The 15,614-nt window shown below is 42.7% G+C and overlaps 1 protein-coding gene across 5 annotated transcripts in view; it reads left to right on the top strand.

The window, feature by feature from the left end:
- The first annotated feature begins 1,353 nt into the window (after positions 1 to 1,353).
- The window catches only part of aopep (aminopeptidase O (putative)), a 98,768-nt gene continuing 84,507 nt past the window's right edge, over positions 1,354 to 15,614 (top strand). For 4 of the 5 annotated variants that reach the window (XM_033619951.2, XM_078170648.1, XM_033619955.2 and 1 more), the window contains exons 1-6: positions 1,354 to 1,393; positions 3,854 to 4,713; positions 5,579 to 5,748; positions 7,523 to 7,775; positions 8,612 to 8,825; positions 9,292 to 9,416. In XM_033619951.2, the coding sequence (XP_033475842.2) occupies positions 3,896 to 4,713; positions 5,579 to 5,748; positions 7,523 to 7,775; positions 8,612 to 8,825; positions 9,292 to 9,416 (1,580 nt within the window). In that variant the 5' untranslated portion in view covers positions 1,354 to 1,393; positions 3,854 to 3,895. Of the gene's footprint in view, positions 1,394 to 1,433; positions 1,910 to 3,853; positions 4,714 to 5,578; positions 5,749 to 7,522; positions 7,776 to 8,611; positions 8,826 to 9,291; positions 9,417 to 15,614 lie in introns of those variants that run through there. The other variant, XM_078170647.1, reaches the window with a different exon arrangement.

Genomic DNA, 15,614 nt, shown 5'->3' with positions numbered 1-15,614 from the left:
ATATTTTTTATACAGCCCCTTTAAAAAAAAAAAGATATGAAGTGCAATCTAGTGAAGTCAAATCAGACAATTACAACTATCCAAGTTAACATGTGAATTAAAAGACTAAGATTAGATCCCAGTATGGGGAAAGTCACGTTACAGCAGTTCAAGAGTCAGAAGCAAGAGAAAAAAGGGAAAAAGTTGCTTAGTGATCAAGAAGAATAAACAGTATGACAAAAATACAAACGGGATAAAATAGAAATAAAATAATGTAAAATATACAGTATTTACACCTTTTAAAAGCCTAATGTAAAAGAGAAGAAAATAACATTAAAAATATAAAACATGTTGGAAGTAAAGTGATCTGCTTGCATTAACACAAACCTTAAAATTCTGGGACATGAGTAAAAGATGTCACTGATTCTGCAATTAGTATTGCTATTACAGAGCAGTGGCATAACGGTACTTAAATGGGCCCCAGTGCTTGTTTTTATGACAGGCCCTAGTGGACGCTATTGTGCACCTATTGTCTCGTCACATGATCAGAGACTTGACATTGGATAACATCAACGTAAATATTACCCTCTGATCATCATTACATATCTGTATTTAACAAAAAATACCTACGAAAATAAGAAATTATTAATTTAACATTTTAATAGTTTATTTATAGTTTAAGAATAATTGTTTTATAGAATAGTTGATTCATAGTAATAGAATATTTGATATAGAGACTAGTTGATGTTTAGTTATAGAATAAACATAGAATTGTGACAGAGATGGGTTTCCCTCTTTTAAGGGCATATGTGGCAAATGACACTGTTTTTTTCTTTAAACACAGGCCTATTTCAAAGTGCCAATTACTCATATGGGCCAATTCATCACCTAACACATTGATGGAGGGCCCACTCTCTCAATGGGTCCCCCCCCACCTCACGGCCCCAGTGCAACCACACTGCCTGCACTGTCTATATTTACACCCCTGTTACAGAACCATATCACTGGCTTACTTGCAATAACCTCACAATATCTGCAGATCTAGCATATCATTTTGCTCATTAATGTGCCATATTGTCACTGTTATCACTTATTTGTATCCACATCTGGGGTTAGTTTTCTAAAAATTGTAGACTACTGGAACCAATTTATTGCATTTACATTATATTTGTGATTTATTTACTGTGATAATTACAGTCAGACAGTTTATTCGACTTCTTACTGTTGAATAAAATGTATCTTTGGAAACAACAACAACAAACAAACAAACACTTAACATAAATCTTGGATAAACCGAGTGTATAATCTACAAAGCGAGTTTTCAAGACGGGAAGAATTCGGGTGAAAAACTACAACTGCTGCTGTCGCGTCCGTGTGACGTCATCAACGCGCGACGTCGACATGACGGAAACAGGTTTGTTATAAATTTCATTCACAAAAGGCGAGTACTTGTGACTAACACCGGTCTGTTAACGGTTGTTTGTTTGACACGTCGTTAAATTAATACACCGTTAGCTACAGAGTGTCTGGAGGAAAATGGCGGCGCCGCTGCTGTAGTGTTGAACGTTAAAGTTTTGAATGACAGAGAGCAGATATGTAGGAGAAAGTTAGCTCCAACTCTGTCGTGTCATACTGTCACTTAGCTTCATGGCACTGTAAAGTTTAAAACTGAAACGTTGATTCAGCTCAAAAGGACTCGTCTGTGTGCTGTGTTTTATACGTGATAACTTGTTACAGGGCTTCCAGCTCCTCTCATTCCTCTTAAATACACTCACTCACTTTATTAGGGACACTTGTTCAACTGCTTGTTAACGCAAATAGCTAATTAGCCAATCACGTGGCAGCAAGTCAATGCATGTAAGCATGTAGACATGGTGAAGACGAGTCGACCTGCTGAAGTTCAAACCGAGCATCAGAATGAGGAAGAAAGGTGATTTAAGTGACTTTGAACGTGGCATGGTTGTTGGTGCCAGACGGGCTGGTCTGAGTATTTCAGAAACTGCTGATCTACTGGGATTTTCACACACAACCATCTCTAGGGTTTACAGAGGATGGTCCGAAAAAGGGAAAATATACTTATAGGTGCCTTGTTGATGCCAGAGGTCAGAGGAGAATGGCCAGACTGGTTCAAGATGATAGAAAGGCAACCAACAACACGTCGAACCTTGAAGCAGATGGGCTACAGCAGCAGAAGACCACACCAGGTGCCACTCCTGTCAGCTAACAACAGGAAACTGAGGCTACAGTTCACTGGAGTCTGGATTTTTGCTGCAACATTCAGATGGTAGGGTCAGAATTTGGTGTAAACAACATGAAAGCATGGATCCATCCTGCCTTGTATCAACGGTTCAGGCTGGTGGTGGTGGTGTAATGGTGTGGGGGATATTTTCTTGGCACACTTTGGGCCCCTTAGTACCAACTGAGCATGGTTTAAACACCACAGCCTACCTGAGTATTGTTGCTGACCGTGTCCATCCCTTTATGACCACAGTGTACCCATCTTCTGATGGCTACTTCCAGCAGGATAACGCACCATGTCACAAAGCTCAAATCATCTCAAACTGGTTTCTTGAACATGACAATGAGTTCACTGTACTCCAATGGCCTCCACAGTCACCAGATCTCAATCCCAGTAGAGCACCTTTGGGATGTGGTGGAATGGGAGATTTGCATCATGATGTGCAGTTTACAAATCTGCAGCAACTGTGTGATGCTATCATGTCAATATGGACCAAAATCTCTGAGGAATGTTTCCAGCACCTTGTTGAATCTATGCCACGAAGAATTAAGGCAGTTCTGAAGGTAAAAGGGGTCCAACCTGGTACTAGCAAGGTGTACCTAATAAAGTGGCTGGTGAGTGCCACCAACTGTTACAAAGTTTTTCTACTTTGCTCTGTAGCCTGGGGGCTGATGGAAACATTACGTTATTTGACTTGTATAAAAGACAAGCTCTCACCTGCTTTGCCTGCAAGGACACTGTATGCGCCCTGACCTGTCACAGTTTAACCTTTCACAAAGACATTAATAACCTTTATCTATTTAATTTCTATCTTTAATCCACTAAGTGCATGGCAACCCATTTTAAAACTCTTTGAATTACTGTTTTGTTATTCCGTTTTATGGTAACAGTATGCAGACATACAGTGAACATAATCACTAGTCTACAAATGAGTATGTTGCTATATTTATATCAGCAGCATCGTTATGGACAAGAGTGGTCATATAAGTCAGATGTTTTTAGCCAACCTCTTAAAATAATGAACGTCATTATGGATTTTCTGCTTTTTCCTGTCGCTGTAGATGTTATCCTCTGTTTTTGTGTGTTCATAATTTTATGAATATATTCCTGGACTGCATAACCGCCGAGGATTTCCTGCTGTAAATGGTAATTGCACCTCTGTCTTGCCAAGCCTGCTTCGTGCCCCAAGCAGGCTAAATGGAAGGACTGTGACGGCACAACCTCTGATATACAACAGGAGAGCTTTAATATAGGCTGCTGCAGATGGTTAGCTGTTCCTGGTGTTGGGCTAAGGTGTTTTGCAATTACTGCTTCATTAACACAGATTGAAATGGGATCATAAAAACTGTTTTCCTGCTCGGAAACATTTGTGGAATGTGTGAAAGGAGATGGAGCTTGGCATTTAAGTTTGAGGTGAGCACACAGACCTTGACAGATTTGGCTTCATCACAGCACACTTAATTCACCGACTAAAGTACCTCAGCCCACAGGAAGCTATAGAATGTCAACTAATAGTTTTGTCTGAAAATTATATAAGCACACACTCTGTCAATTATCCTTGCATAAATAAAAAAGTTTGTAACTTGGAAAAACTGCCATAAATAATAACGCTGTATTTTTGCTCTTGCCTCCTAGGTTGAGCCGTCCTTTGCTCAGCTTTGATGCCATTTGTGTGACATGGAGCCAGACGGGGACCTAAACCCAGACACGGATGACCTTCCACTCCGAGCCAATACTAACCATATACTTGTCAGACATTATGTGCTGGACCTGACTGTTCATTTTGAGAGGAAGGTCATCAGTGGTAGTGTCGTTTTCTTCCTGGAGCCTTGCTCTGGAGTGGGGACGACGGTTAAGGATGACACTGGACCTGGAGCTGGTGATGGAGCTCGTACTGTAGAGGCCAGAGGGAGTCAGAATGCATTTGTGTGTAGATCTCAGGATGAAGACACAGTGGTGGACGGTACAAAAGGACTTGAAGAAACCACTACAAGTATAGAGAAGATGTTTGGTGCTGTAGAAGGAGGCAGTCATTTGCAGACTGCAGCTAAAACCAAAAGCATCCAGTCTTCACATTTGTGGGAAACCACCAGTGACGGTGATTTCACCTTAGTGCTGGACTGCTGTGACCTCAACGTGTCCAAAGTGGAAGAAGTGGACGTCACCTCTGTGTCAGCCATGTCTAACCTCCTGCCAGAGGTCGATTGTGAGAGGTCAGGGGTCAGTTCAGTGAACTCACAAGCAGCCTTTATTCAGGCAATTATCTCCACGCCCTCTAGCCAATGGAGGCAGAAGCACCAGCTTTTTTCACTGTGTAGCCGTGCCTCTGGTGCTCAGGACGGCGCATCACTGCATTTTCAGAGAGACCGATGGAGTCTGCAGGTGAGGAAGAAGGGGGTCGCGTCACCTCAGGAGTTCCCTCGTGCTGTTAGGATCTGCTATGAAACGAGGCCAACAGGAGGCTCTGTGAGGTGGACCAAAGACCAGGACGACAGGTTTGTCTCACGAATAGAGTGCTTCCTTTTTTTTTTTTTGGCTGGCCTGGAAGTTAGCATCGCCCTGGTTCCTTTGATAAAAAGCCAATTTCATTTTTCCCCATGGATTATTGCAAAAATAAGCTCTGTGGCAAACAAAAGATTTTGATGCTTACATGTTTTGCTCAGCAAGATAATCTTAACAAATCAACACGACTTTTATGATTTTTGGAGCGTAATTGCAATCACCAGAAGTATAAACGGAATACACCTCAGTCCCGTGACTTCAACACTGCCAACACAACAAGGCTGTAAAGTTGTATTGGTGTGATGATGCTCTGTCGTCTCATTTAGCCTTTTGCGAGCAACTGGGTTTTTAAGGCACGTAAAAGCTTCAAAATTGATGAGGAGGATATTTACTGATACATTTTATGCTGCAGAACAAAACATGAAAGTCTTTTAAGCTTGTGTCGACCAAGACATCATTTCAGGCATCTAACAAAAAACATTGACTTCAAGACGAGGGAATCAGAAGTGCAAAAATGCAAACTCATTTCCAAGTTTTAGGACTCATTCTGGCAGCAATCTATAGTTCAAGCCACTCCATAAAACAGTGGTTTTCTTCCTCCTAAAGATTCCAACACTGGCAACTGGCAGCACATCTGCTCCTGCCACTTGAACTGCAGTGTAATATTCCGAGTTCGACATGTTAGAATAGAATAAAACTGATTCATTAATTCACAAAAACAAGCTTCAGGCTATTATATTCTGTTCAGTGTGTGGATGCTTTATGTGTTTGCGTGTGCATTTATTTGTGTGTGCTTGGTGAATCCTTTGAGCATTGAAATGGGGGTTGTTTATAGTTTACCATTGTTTACCCTTCCAGGGTGTGTGTTTACACTGCCGGTTCTCCCATCAACAACCGAGCCCTCTTCCCCTGCCAGGAGCCGCCTGTTGCCATGTCAACATGGCAGGCAACAGTACGGGCCCCCAGTGAGTGTGTGGTTTTGATGAGCGGGGAGGAGCAGACTGTACCTATTGAGGACGGGGACACACGTAAGCTGTTATTTTACAAACCTTTTGTGACAGCCAGTTGAAGACGACTTTATTCATGTAGCCCAAAATCATAGATTTGCTATATAGGGCTTTCATGCTGTGCCACACACAACACCTTGTATCCTTAGAGCCTTGTTTAGAAAATATACGATATTGTTAATTGACTAATTATTCAATAATAAAAGTACATTTTAGTGAATTATTTTGTTTTCTTTCTCATTTTGAGTAATGAAAGACTGAATTAGGTAGTGAAAAAGACATAAAAAAAATTGGTATTATTGGAATGTAAACTCAGGTAGTGTATTGCCACTGATATACAACCTTTTTAAACAAGACTATTTTTTTGTTATTTCCATAGACCGTATAAAGATAATAGACGTAGCCACCCATTGGTTTGTGGGCTCCAGCTTTGGTCATTTTTTGCCTGTCCCCATCTTGGATTTTTGGTGCAAGAAGTGACTATATTTGGATGAGAGGATGGAGCTGAGGAGTAGTGACCTGGGAGATATGACCATTTAGCTGAGATGATGCCTAGCAGACAGCCTGTCACTTAAAGCGTCCACATCCTCAATTATGCATAATTTAATAAAGCCTTAATAAAATTTGAACGGGTGAGTTATATAAAAAGTCACCCCTGTTACAGCTTTGATCGGGCCCAAAAAATCAGGCCCAGCCATACATAAATCTGCAGTTTTTATCCAAGCCTGAACCATGGTCGCAGTTTTGGACCAGAGCCTGATTTAAAACCTAAATTTCTACTGTAAAAAAATAGATGTGTTTTTAATATTAAAACATTTACTACAAGCTAAGGGTTAATGTGTTTCTTGCACTGTAGTAGTTTGCCGTCTCATGCATGACAGGTTTTGTGTAAAGGGCTGAGCCCCTCAGTCCGTCTGCAGATGATGATAACTGCTGTGCCACGCATATTATGCACATCTCTCCCTCTGCTTGTGGGGCAGAAGTAAATGCTGCTGACCAAGTCGTTTTTTACCCCTTTCTCATGCATGCTTTCTTTCTCTTCCCTGGTTTTCCACTAAATTGCTCTGTTGTTCTGTCACTTTCCCCTTCTCTCAGTCGCAGTCCCCCCTCTTACTCTTTCCTTCCCATCTTGATTTAATCCTTTGCAACTCCTGCTATTTGCGCACGAGACCTGTCTGATTTATTTAAAAAACAAAACAAAGCAAACATCGGTAAATTGGTGAGAACCCGAACCCTGTGGCAAATTGAAAAAAACTGAGAAATTACAGCCCGTCATGGCCCAAACCCAGTAGCTTAGGTCAGGCCCAATCAGGCTCCAGCAGAGAATCAAAGCTCTACCCCCTGTATAGTTGTCACGACCAGGGCATTAGCTATAGAGATGAAACCATTTTTGCACCAGGATGTAAACATGTTTATTATTTGTTGTAAAGTTGGGTATTTTAACACATGTGTTTATGGGGATTGACACGCTTTTGGAGCCAGCCTCAAGTGGCCATTTGAGGAACTGCAGTTTGTGGCACTTCACATCGGCTTTATTTTTCGGTCCTGAAGGTTGCCGCTTGTTTTGCTGTTTTTTTCTAGCCTCGTTCCAGACCTTTGAAACTGACCACATCTCACTCACACCCACATTTTTTTTCACCAGTTCAAACAAGATTGGCGTTTGTCAGTGTTGACATCCAATTTCTCCCTTCATTTCTCTCTCCATGCTCCCTGCCTCTTATCTAAAGTCCTCTCCATTTTCCTACATTTGACATTTTTCATCCTTTCTCTCTTCCCCTCCCTCTACTCTCTGCAGACTTCTCAGTCTGGAATTACTACGTCACTATGCCCATGCCTGCCTCCACCTTCACCTTGGCAGTGGGCCACTGGCACCAAGTCACAGCAGAAATTCCCCCAGCGCTGGAAAGAGGGGTGAGGGACAAGACGGATTGTGGCAAGACGGCCAAACTTGGGTCTGGGCCTGGGGAATGGACTGAGGCTGACCTTACGTCTGGACTTGGAAGCTCCATCAGTGCAGTAGTAAAGGGCTCTCCACTCACGACTGGCAGGTATTTTATTATTTTTCTTGTGTTCTTTTCTTCTTGTTAGACCTCCTCCTCTCCAGACTGTTATTAACCCACGTCTGGCCCTTTAACATTCCATGGTAAAAATTTCCATTTGCCATACTAAAAACGGTGCAGGTGAAGTTAGGGTGAAGAATAGGGTGCAGCACTCAATCAGCTTTGTATGACAAGTACATTAAAGCATGTATTATAGTACACTGGGTTCAGTGCCCAGCAGAAATTATTGTTGGAGACCAAAAGAAGCAAAGCTGATATACCTTTTACAGGATATAGCGCAGAATGGGGCATTAAAGAGGGCTGACTGGCTGTGGGCAGGGCAGGGTAGGGCTGGGGTCTCCTTCTCCACTGGCCAGCAGGTTGGCAGGTCTGCCAGTGGTTTCCAGTAATCCTCCTCCTCCCCTCATGGTTTTCCTCCAGCAGCAGCCCAGCTGTAGCCTGCTGCAGGCCCCAGGAATCTCCAGCTACAAGGAAGGCCTTTATTTTCAGTGAATGGCTGGAAGGAAACTTGGATGTCGCTCGAAACCTTTGGAACGGCTCTGATGCTAAGGATGGAGTTAGTGCTGGATATTGGATTTAGAGTGAACGAGATTGCATGTCGGCACCTAGATATTTTTGGGATCACTGCGGTTTGCCTTTGTGACGTATATATTCCATATTTCCACTGCTTTCGTTTCCATGCTCAGCACAGAGAGAGGGGACACACTGTGCCATATTTGGTTCACCAACTCAAGAACTGTATATTATTTCAAAAAGAAAATTCATTAAATTGTTGTTATTAACCTTGAATTAAACTTCTCTCCCCTGTTTTTAATCTGCTACAGCGGAGACCAGGCCACCCGCTCAGACTCAACATTCTGTTGCTTTTCCCTTGAGGATGGGGGGCTCTCTGTAACTGATTATTCAGGCATGGTGGATGACGGCATCTCTTGTTCCCATGGCGACTACCCTTGCCGATTTACTGAGCAGTCGGCTAGGTCCCAGCGGGTGATTCCACACCGTGTGTTTGGCCCTGTCTGCTTGCTACAGGAGGCCCAGGTGGAGTTTTGACAAAGAGCCACTGAGACTTGATCTAATTATATTTTATATGATTAGAAGAGACAGTTAGCATCAGCTAATGTTTGTGTCATGATGCTCAGCGGTTTTCAACTGCAGTCTCTTGGCAGAATGGTAAAAGCATGAGACTATATTCCCACCAAGGCCATTTAAAACATTCCGAGTACTCTAAGTGGGAATATCTCAAATCAAAGGTGTTTGCCCATTCAGTCATTTCTGAAGTGATGATGCCTCCATGAAACACTCAGTGTGTGCAGCTGCCTTTGACTTATACTTCCAGATAACCTCTGATCTGGAGCATAGCATCATCATAGACATACACATGAGGAAGAGGAAGACATGTACACAATAATACTGTATAGCCTACTCATTTATATCAATACACAAACCTCTGATTTACGTGAAACTTGTCAGTTATTTTAAGAAACTTGTTGCTTTCTTTTTGCAGATGGGAGTCCTCAAGCTGTTGCCTCAGTGTTTGGCTGCAGCCCACACTGTTCTGGGGGTCCACCCCTTTCCCCGCCTTGATGTTCTCATCGTCCCAGCAGGGTTCTCCAGTTTGGGCATGGCCAGGTAATGACAACTAGGTCTTTGGTAGAATGTTTGAAGTTGTAGATTGGGCAAAATGCTGGACAGAGAACAGGGTAGGAAAGGTAGGAAGGCAGAGGAAACTAGTAGCAAACAGGCTTGTATTTTTAAAATTTGCAGATAACTTCAAGCAGTGTTTGCATATAGATCATTTTTAAATTCTACTGTGGTTATTTAAACCTAGGGTAAAATAATTTTTTGACCACTTGGGGGCAGCAAAAGCAACCTGTGAATACAACATCAACATATTAACACCTTTGAAGGTGATGATGGCACATTCGGCAGAAACAAAAAAATTTTTTTTTTTTTAAGATATTTTTTAGGGCATTTTGCCTTTATTGGACAGGACAGGTAAGCGTGAAAGGGGGAGAGAGAGAGGGGGGGATGACATGCAGCAAAGGGCCACAGGCTGGATTCGAACCTGGGCCGCTGCGGCAGCAGCCTTGTACATGGGGCGCCTGCTCTACCACTAAGCCACCGATGCCCCAACATTTTAATATTTATTTGGAGTTGTGATTACAGTAGTGATGCGTGGATGGCAGTTATATCTACAGACATAAAGGTTAATCTGTGAATGGGGTGGGCTTGTTCATAAAAATTAAAATTCTGATCCTGTGGATGGGTTGCAGGTGGGTGAAATAATATCTGTTGCTATTTTCATTTTACCCAAAGCAAATGATTATATAAAACCTGCCTACTTCAGTCTAGACTCACAAGTCAGTCTTTAGACGCTTTGCTTAACTAAAGACTGATGACTTTCTCCCTGATTTTGTTTAGATGGGCGGATACAATTTCAGAGTTTAAAAAAACTCCCTACGTTGCAGAACCAATAGTAAATCTGCAGGGCGGTCCTTCGGTGGCTCGCTGAACTCTTGTGCTTGTAAACATAGTCCCACTAGAAACACGTGTAGCGGTACAAAATGGCTAAAGTCGCGCTCGCAGAAAACGCCATCAAAGTTAGTGGATGTTTGTCGCGTTTGCGGCGACACATTCTTGCCAACTAAAAGAAACAAACATAATCTTTTACAAGGCCATGACTCATCCGTCCGGCCGGACGATAGAGGGAATCGCATTGTTGTTTACAAATACTTCCGGGTAGAAAACCAGCAGAGCTTTTAGCTATATATATATATAACCTATATATCACATTTTTCACATCACTGTATCACCGTTTGGACTAATCCGATGTTTGTAAAGTCTATAAACACAATGATTGAACAAACATTACTATTTCTGTGTGCACGTTTAGCTGGGCTAACCGTTATCTGTTAGCCCTCTTAGCCGTTAGCGGGGTCTGTAATAGGTAATAACTCATTAAACGGTCCGTGAAAAAAATATCTTTTCCAGCGGATATCTTAGTTACAACATGATTGAGCTAGCAAAGCAGTTTTGTGTTGCTATGTGTGGTATTTATTCAGTTTTGGGAAATCACGATGTCTAGAAAGCATCAGTGGCTGCAGCTGACAGGGACAGCTAACACCAAGTTAGCAGCAAAGCTAACATCAGGACGTCATCTGTTAAAATCCTCCCGTTGTCGGATACGACATGAAACTACTCCAGTTAGCTCAATCATGTTGTAACTAAGACATCCGCTGGAAAAAAATATTTTCTTTACGGATAAGCACACGTTTGATAAAACGAAGTTTAATCTCTCGGCATCCATTTTCAAGCTCTCTGTGTGTTTGTTTCCTTGCGGACGAGAAAAGGGGGAGCACACATTTCCGAGAAGGCGTGTCCTTTTCAAAAATGCAAGAGGTGTTGCTTTGTTGCCGGCCGTTTTCGCCGGTGTGTTAAACACACTATAGAAAGGAGTGTCCCCAGACTATCAGAAGGCGGAGATCTCTGATTGTCTGGTGGCGAGACTAACTTCAGTCTAATATGTTACCTTATATTAATGCTTATTAATGAATGTATGTGGATCACTGCAGCAGAAACTATAAGTGCGTCCCGATTAAGAAAGACGCTGTGCGCATTTACACACGAGGAACAGCAGCACAACTTCATTGATTATTTCAGAAGCTTTAAGTTTAGTTCTTTGTTTCTTAGTTAGTTATTTAGTTAGTTAACTTGTTTGTATCTTTCTTTCTTTTCTTCCTCCTTATTTTTCTCTGTTTTCATCTTGTGTTTTTGGTATGCAAACACATTTCGCAAAGTAGCTAAATTAGTCTGTTTGCTGATAGGTGTTTGGAAGTGATGCTGATGAGAGCTGTGAGAGTGAACTAAAACAGTAAAGTTGAAGTCTGTAATACCAAAATAATGACCTGAGAGATGCTAAAACACTCCACAAAGGGGAATTGCAAGAGTGGTAATTATCTGTGGGGATGTTACTGCAAGTGACACCTTTCACAGTATTCATAGTCATTTGATCCATTGTTAATATTAAATATCAAATAGAGCAGCTTTTCAAGTTCTGCAGTCCTGTGTCTGTCGTCATTTAAAGGCTATTTTTTGGACATGAATTTCCAAGTTGTAAAGAAACCGAACATCAAAGATTTGCCACAACAAAGCCAGCACTTTGTTATTTTTCAACTTTATCCTGCTGCTTCTGGTTTGGTTTCTTAAGTAAAAAGTTTCTGAGTTGCATGATTAATGATATACTTCACATTTCAACCCCCCCCTCACTTTGTCTCAATCTTCTTTGTGGAGATCTTCCACATTGAAATTCTTTACTGAATTAATGAGTCTAGCCATAACTCCCTCCAAACTCTGTTTGGTCACTTGTCATCCTTCCTTTTCTCCCCAACATAACCGCTTCCAACACCGGCCTGTATGACTTCTGAGCTGCTTGCATGTCCGTGCTGCATATAAAAGGATGTGTTCCAGTTGTGAGTTGGAGACTGTATATGGTCACTATTGATTTTTTTTCCAGCAAGAAAAGATACAGTAAGATACTCAAGCAGCTCTCGACTGAAGCCGGACAAAATGTAAATACATAAAAGTTGGCAGACAAAGAAATCTTCAGCTTCCTCACCAGGCCTCTGCTCAAACCCTTTTTCCATACTGTCTTCTGTCATTGTCCCATCATTAACTGACTACTTTTCATGATGTTTTTTCTCTTCCCTCCCTTCCTTCATCCCTTTCCCAAAATGCTACTCCTCCCTTTCCTCATCCCGTTTCCAAAACTCACCACTTCTTTCGTCCTTCATCCCTTTTATCCGTGAGGTTCACACTCAGTCAAGTTTACACTGTGCAATATTTTCTCCATCCCTTCCTCCAAACATAATATGGTTCTACTTTCTTCTTGTAGTATTTTTTCTGCCCTTAAAGACCCCAAAACCTTAACCCCAAACCCTGAACCTCTTGATGAGAGTGGTGGCTAACCTCGTCTCTGGGCACAGCTTCATTGACTCAGCAGGTCCATCAATAGTCTGCTGTGTTGTATTTAACCAGCAGAGATTTCAGGTGGTCTGCAGGCTCCCAGCTCCACACTAGACCTGTGTGTATTTATGTATGTATGTTTGTGTGCAGTTTTAGTGGAGGTCTGGGGGCAGATGGGTGGGCACAAAGCCACAGGATGACAGATTCACTACACACAATAGATAATTCTGCTCTGTGTATTTCTTTGTTCCCTCTTCACCCTCAACTCTTTAGCTCCTGTCCCCTCCACTTGTTTTCCATATTCATCTCCTCCTCTTCTGTTTTCTGTCATCCTTCTGTCCTGAAAATCCGTAGTATCCTGCTTCTGTCACTTCTTTTTCACCCTTCACTGTCTCTTTTCATCTCCTGACTTGCTGTATCTCTCTTTGCCCTCATAAAATCTCTAAATCTTCAAGCCCCCTTGTGTTTGCCATCCTTCTCTGTCCTCTCCACTTCTCTGTATGGTCGATCACTCTCCAGTCTGGCCTCCAGCATTCTACAATAGTGATAGTTTCCCTGGAAATCAAGTTTTATATTTTTTCTGCAATATAGTATGTTCAGCTGGCATATGGCATGCCTGCAGATGCGACTGAAAGCTTAAAGTTAAAATTGGAAATTGTAGCAAAATAAAGACCATCAATGACTGGCCTTTCTTAAAATTGTGTTGATAAAGTAAACTGATTAGGGTGGTCAGTGAACGTTGTCCCACTGTCTGCGGTCTGCAACCACAGTCTCTCCTCCTCTCTGTCTGCCTTTTTCCTCTCTCCCGGCGGCCTCCCTGGAGAAAAGTACCCCAGACAGGATATGAGCTCATACCTGAATATGTATTCAGCGTGAATTTTCGGTGTTGCAGCCAAGAGCGGTCTTAATCAGAGATATTTTGAAGGACAGAGGGTGACAAGAGAGTCGGTGTCTGGACCTCGTTCACAACTTTGCATACTTATTTTGACTACTTCGCCCAAAAATACAGAGTGCTCTTTGATCTACGGAAAATCTTTCCCCTCATCTCGTGAAAATCTGTCTCCCTGCTGTATTTATTTTGAATGGACATCAAGTGCTAACACAGAGGCTGTTCTGCTGTGGTTGTTGCCTGACGGATGTTTTCTTTCCCTTATGAGGATAGCTCCCGGGCACTTATCCCTCCTGCCCTGGCTGCTTAGACCCCAGTTAGCTACAGATGACAGAGAAGAGATTTAAGGCCTTCATTAAGCTTCAGACAGCACCTGCACTGACTCCCTATAAAACTCTGCATGGGTCTCAACCCAATGTCAACTCACTGCATCCTCCCCTCAGCGCGGGTGGTTCGGTCCTGCATGCCTCCGCACTTAACCACAGGGTTGTGCCATAGGGAGGCGGGGAGGTCAACCAAAATGGAAGCGTAGATTGAGATGGAGATGAGAGAGAGATGGAGAGGGTAAAGGCGGGGTTCACGACAGGCCCGCGGACCCCCAGGATGTGGGAGAGGATGTGTGGATTATTCCCAGCAACAAAAGCCATTAGCCCCTGGAAGAACTTCAGAGACATGGCGCTATTTAATCTAGAGATTGGGAGGTATGTGGGCCCCAGCACTTGGGACCAAGCCAAGTGCAGTTTTTGTGCAGTGCCCCAGTGGAAACAGCAGGAGTGGAGGGGCTATGGGACAGGGAGCTGTGGCAAGGAGGCATAAAGCTGTTATAGAGTGATACAGGGAAGGGAGGGCAGAGGCAAAACAGGGGAGGATTCACAGTGGCATGAAGTTTTTATTCTGAGATACGGAGAGGGAGGGCAGGAAACCGAAGATTAAGGAGTCAAGTAAGGGCAGGTCTACATTCAAGGGCTGTGCCGTGTACACTGTGCACCCATAGGGCTTTCTGATTCACACACATGCACACACAAAGGGTACTAGGCTTACGCAAATGTAGCTTCCAGGGGATGAAGCCAGTCAGCAGTTCATAGGATTTCACCCAACCAATTTTAGTTTATTTAATGTCACAACGAGAGCTTCAATCCGTTATATTTGATCATAATCCGTATGTTCTGCTGTGGCTCCGAGAGTTCTTTAGCAGTCCAAGTTATCAATAGATGCATATTAGCCTGCAGCAAGTGGACTGTATATGCCAAACAGTATCTTTCTTTTTGTCTTTCATGTTGCCCTTGTGTTTCTTTCTGTTCCTATGACAAACCAAACTAAGAGAGTGGAATGTAGAGGCGCTGCTGTGTGTCCTCTGCCAGTGCTGTTAGGGAAACCTTAAAGACAGGCCGATAAGGGAAAGGAAGAAAAATACAGTATGGTTAAACATTGATAGAGGAGTATAAACGAGGGATGAAGAGGTGTCTGAGATAAGGGGAAACAAAGCACAGTATGACAGAGACGTCGTCAGTGAGCACAGTTGGGGAATCCCTTAAAGTTACTCCTGTTTCCAGTCCGTATATAAAAGCCCATTGTCTTGAGCGATTGAAAGACATGGGAGTGGGTACCAAAGCTGTAAATATAGTGAATCCGCTCCGAGCTGTTGTGGACAGACCTCCCACTATTTCCTGAACATTATTAATGTGCGTTTGTGTGTATATTTGTACGTTTTTGTCTTTATTTTTATATGTCTTAGCTCATACTGTTTTTTCTTCTTTTTTTTAATTCCGATGTGTAATCTCATCACATCTTGATCACGTCATTCGGTTCCGACTGGGAGTGACAGGAAGGGCACAGCATTTCCTCTCACTCTTTGAAGCTGAGGCCTCTGTGTCCCAAAGCGCTGGCCGGACTTGGACTAATCAGAAATCACATGTGTTTGCAACGTACCCAAAATGAAGACGTGTCTGATGTCCCTGAGAGAGCGGTGGTTTCCC

This window comes from Epinephelus lanceolatus, chromosome 9 (genome assembly GCF_041903045.1).
Source record: "Epinephelus lanceolatus isolate andai-2023 chromosome 9, ASM4190304v1, whole genome shotgun sequence".
Classification (NCBI taxonomy): Eukaryota; Metazoa; Chordata; class Actinopteri; order Perciformes; family Serranidae; genus Epinephelus; species Epinephelus lanceolatus.
Note: the sequence above shows the minus strand (reverse complement) of the source record. Positions and strands in the feature narration are given on the sequence as shown.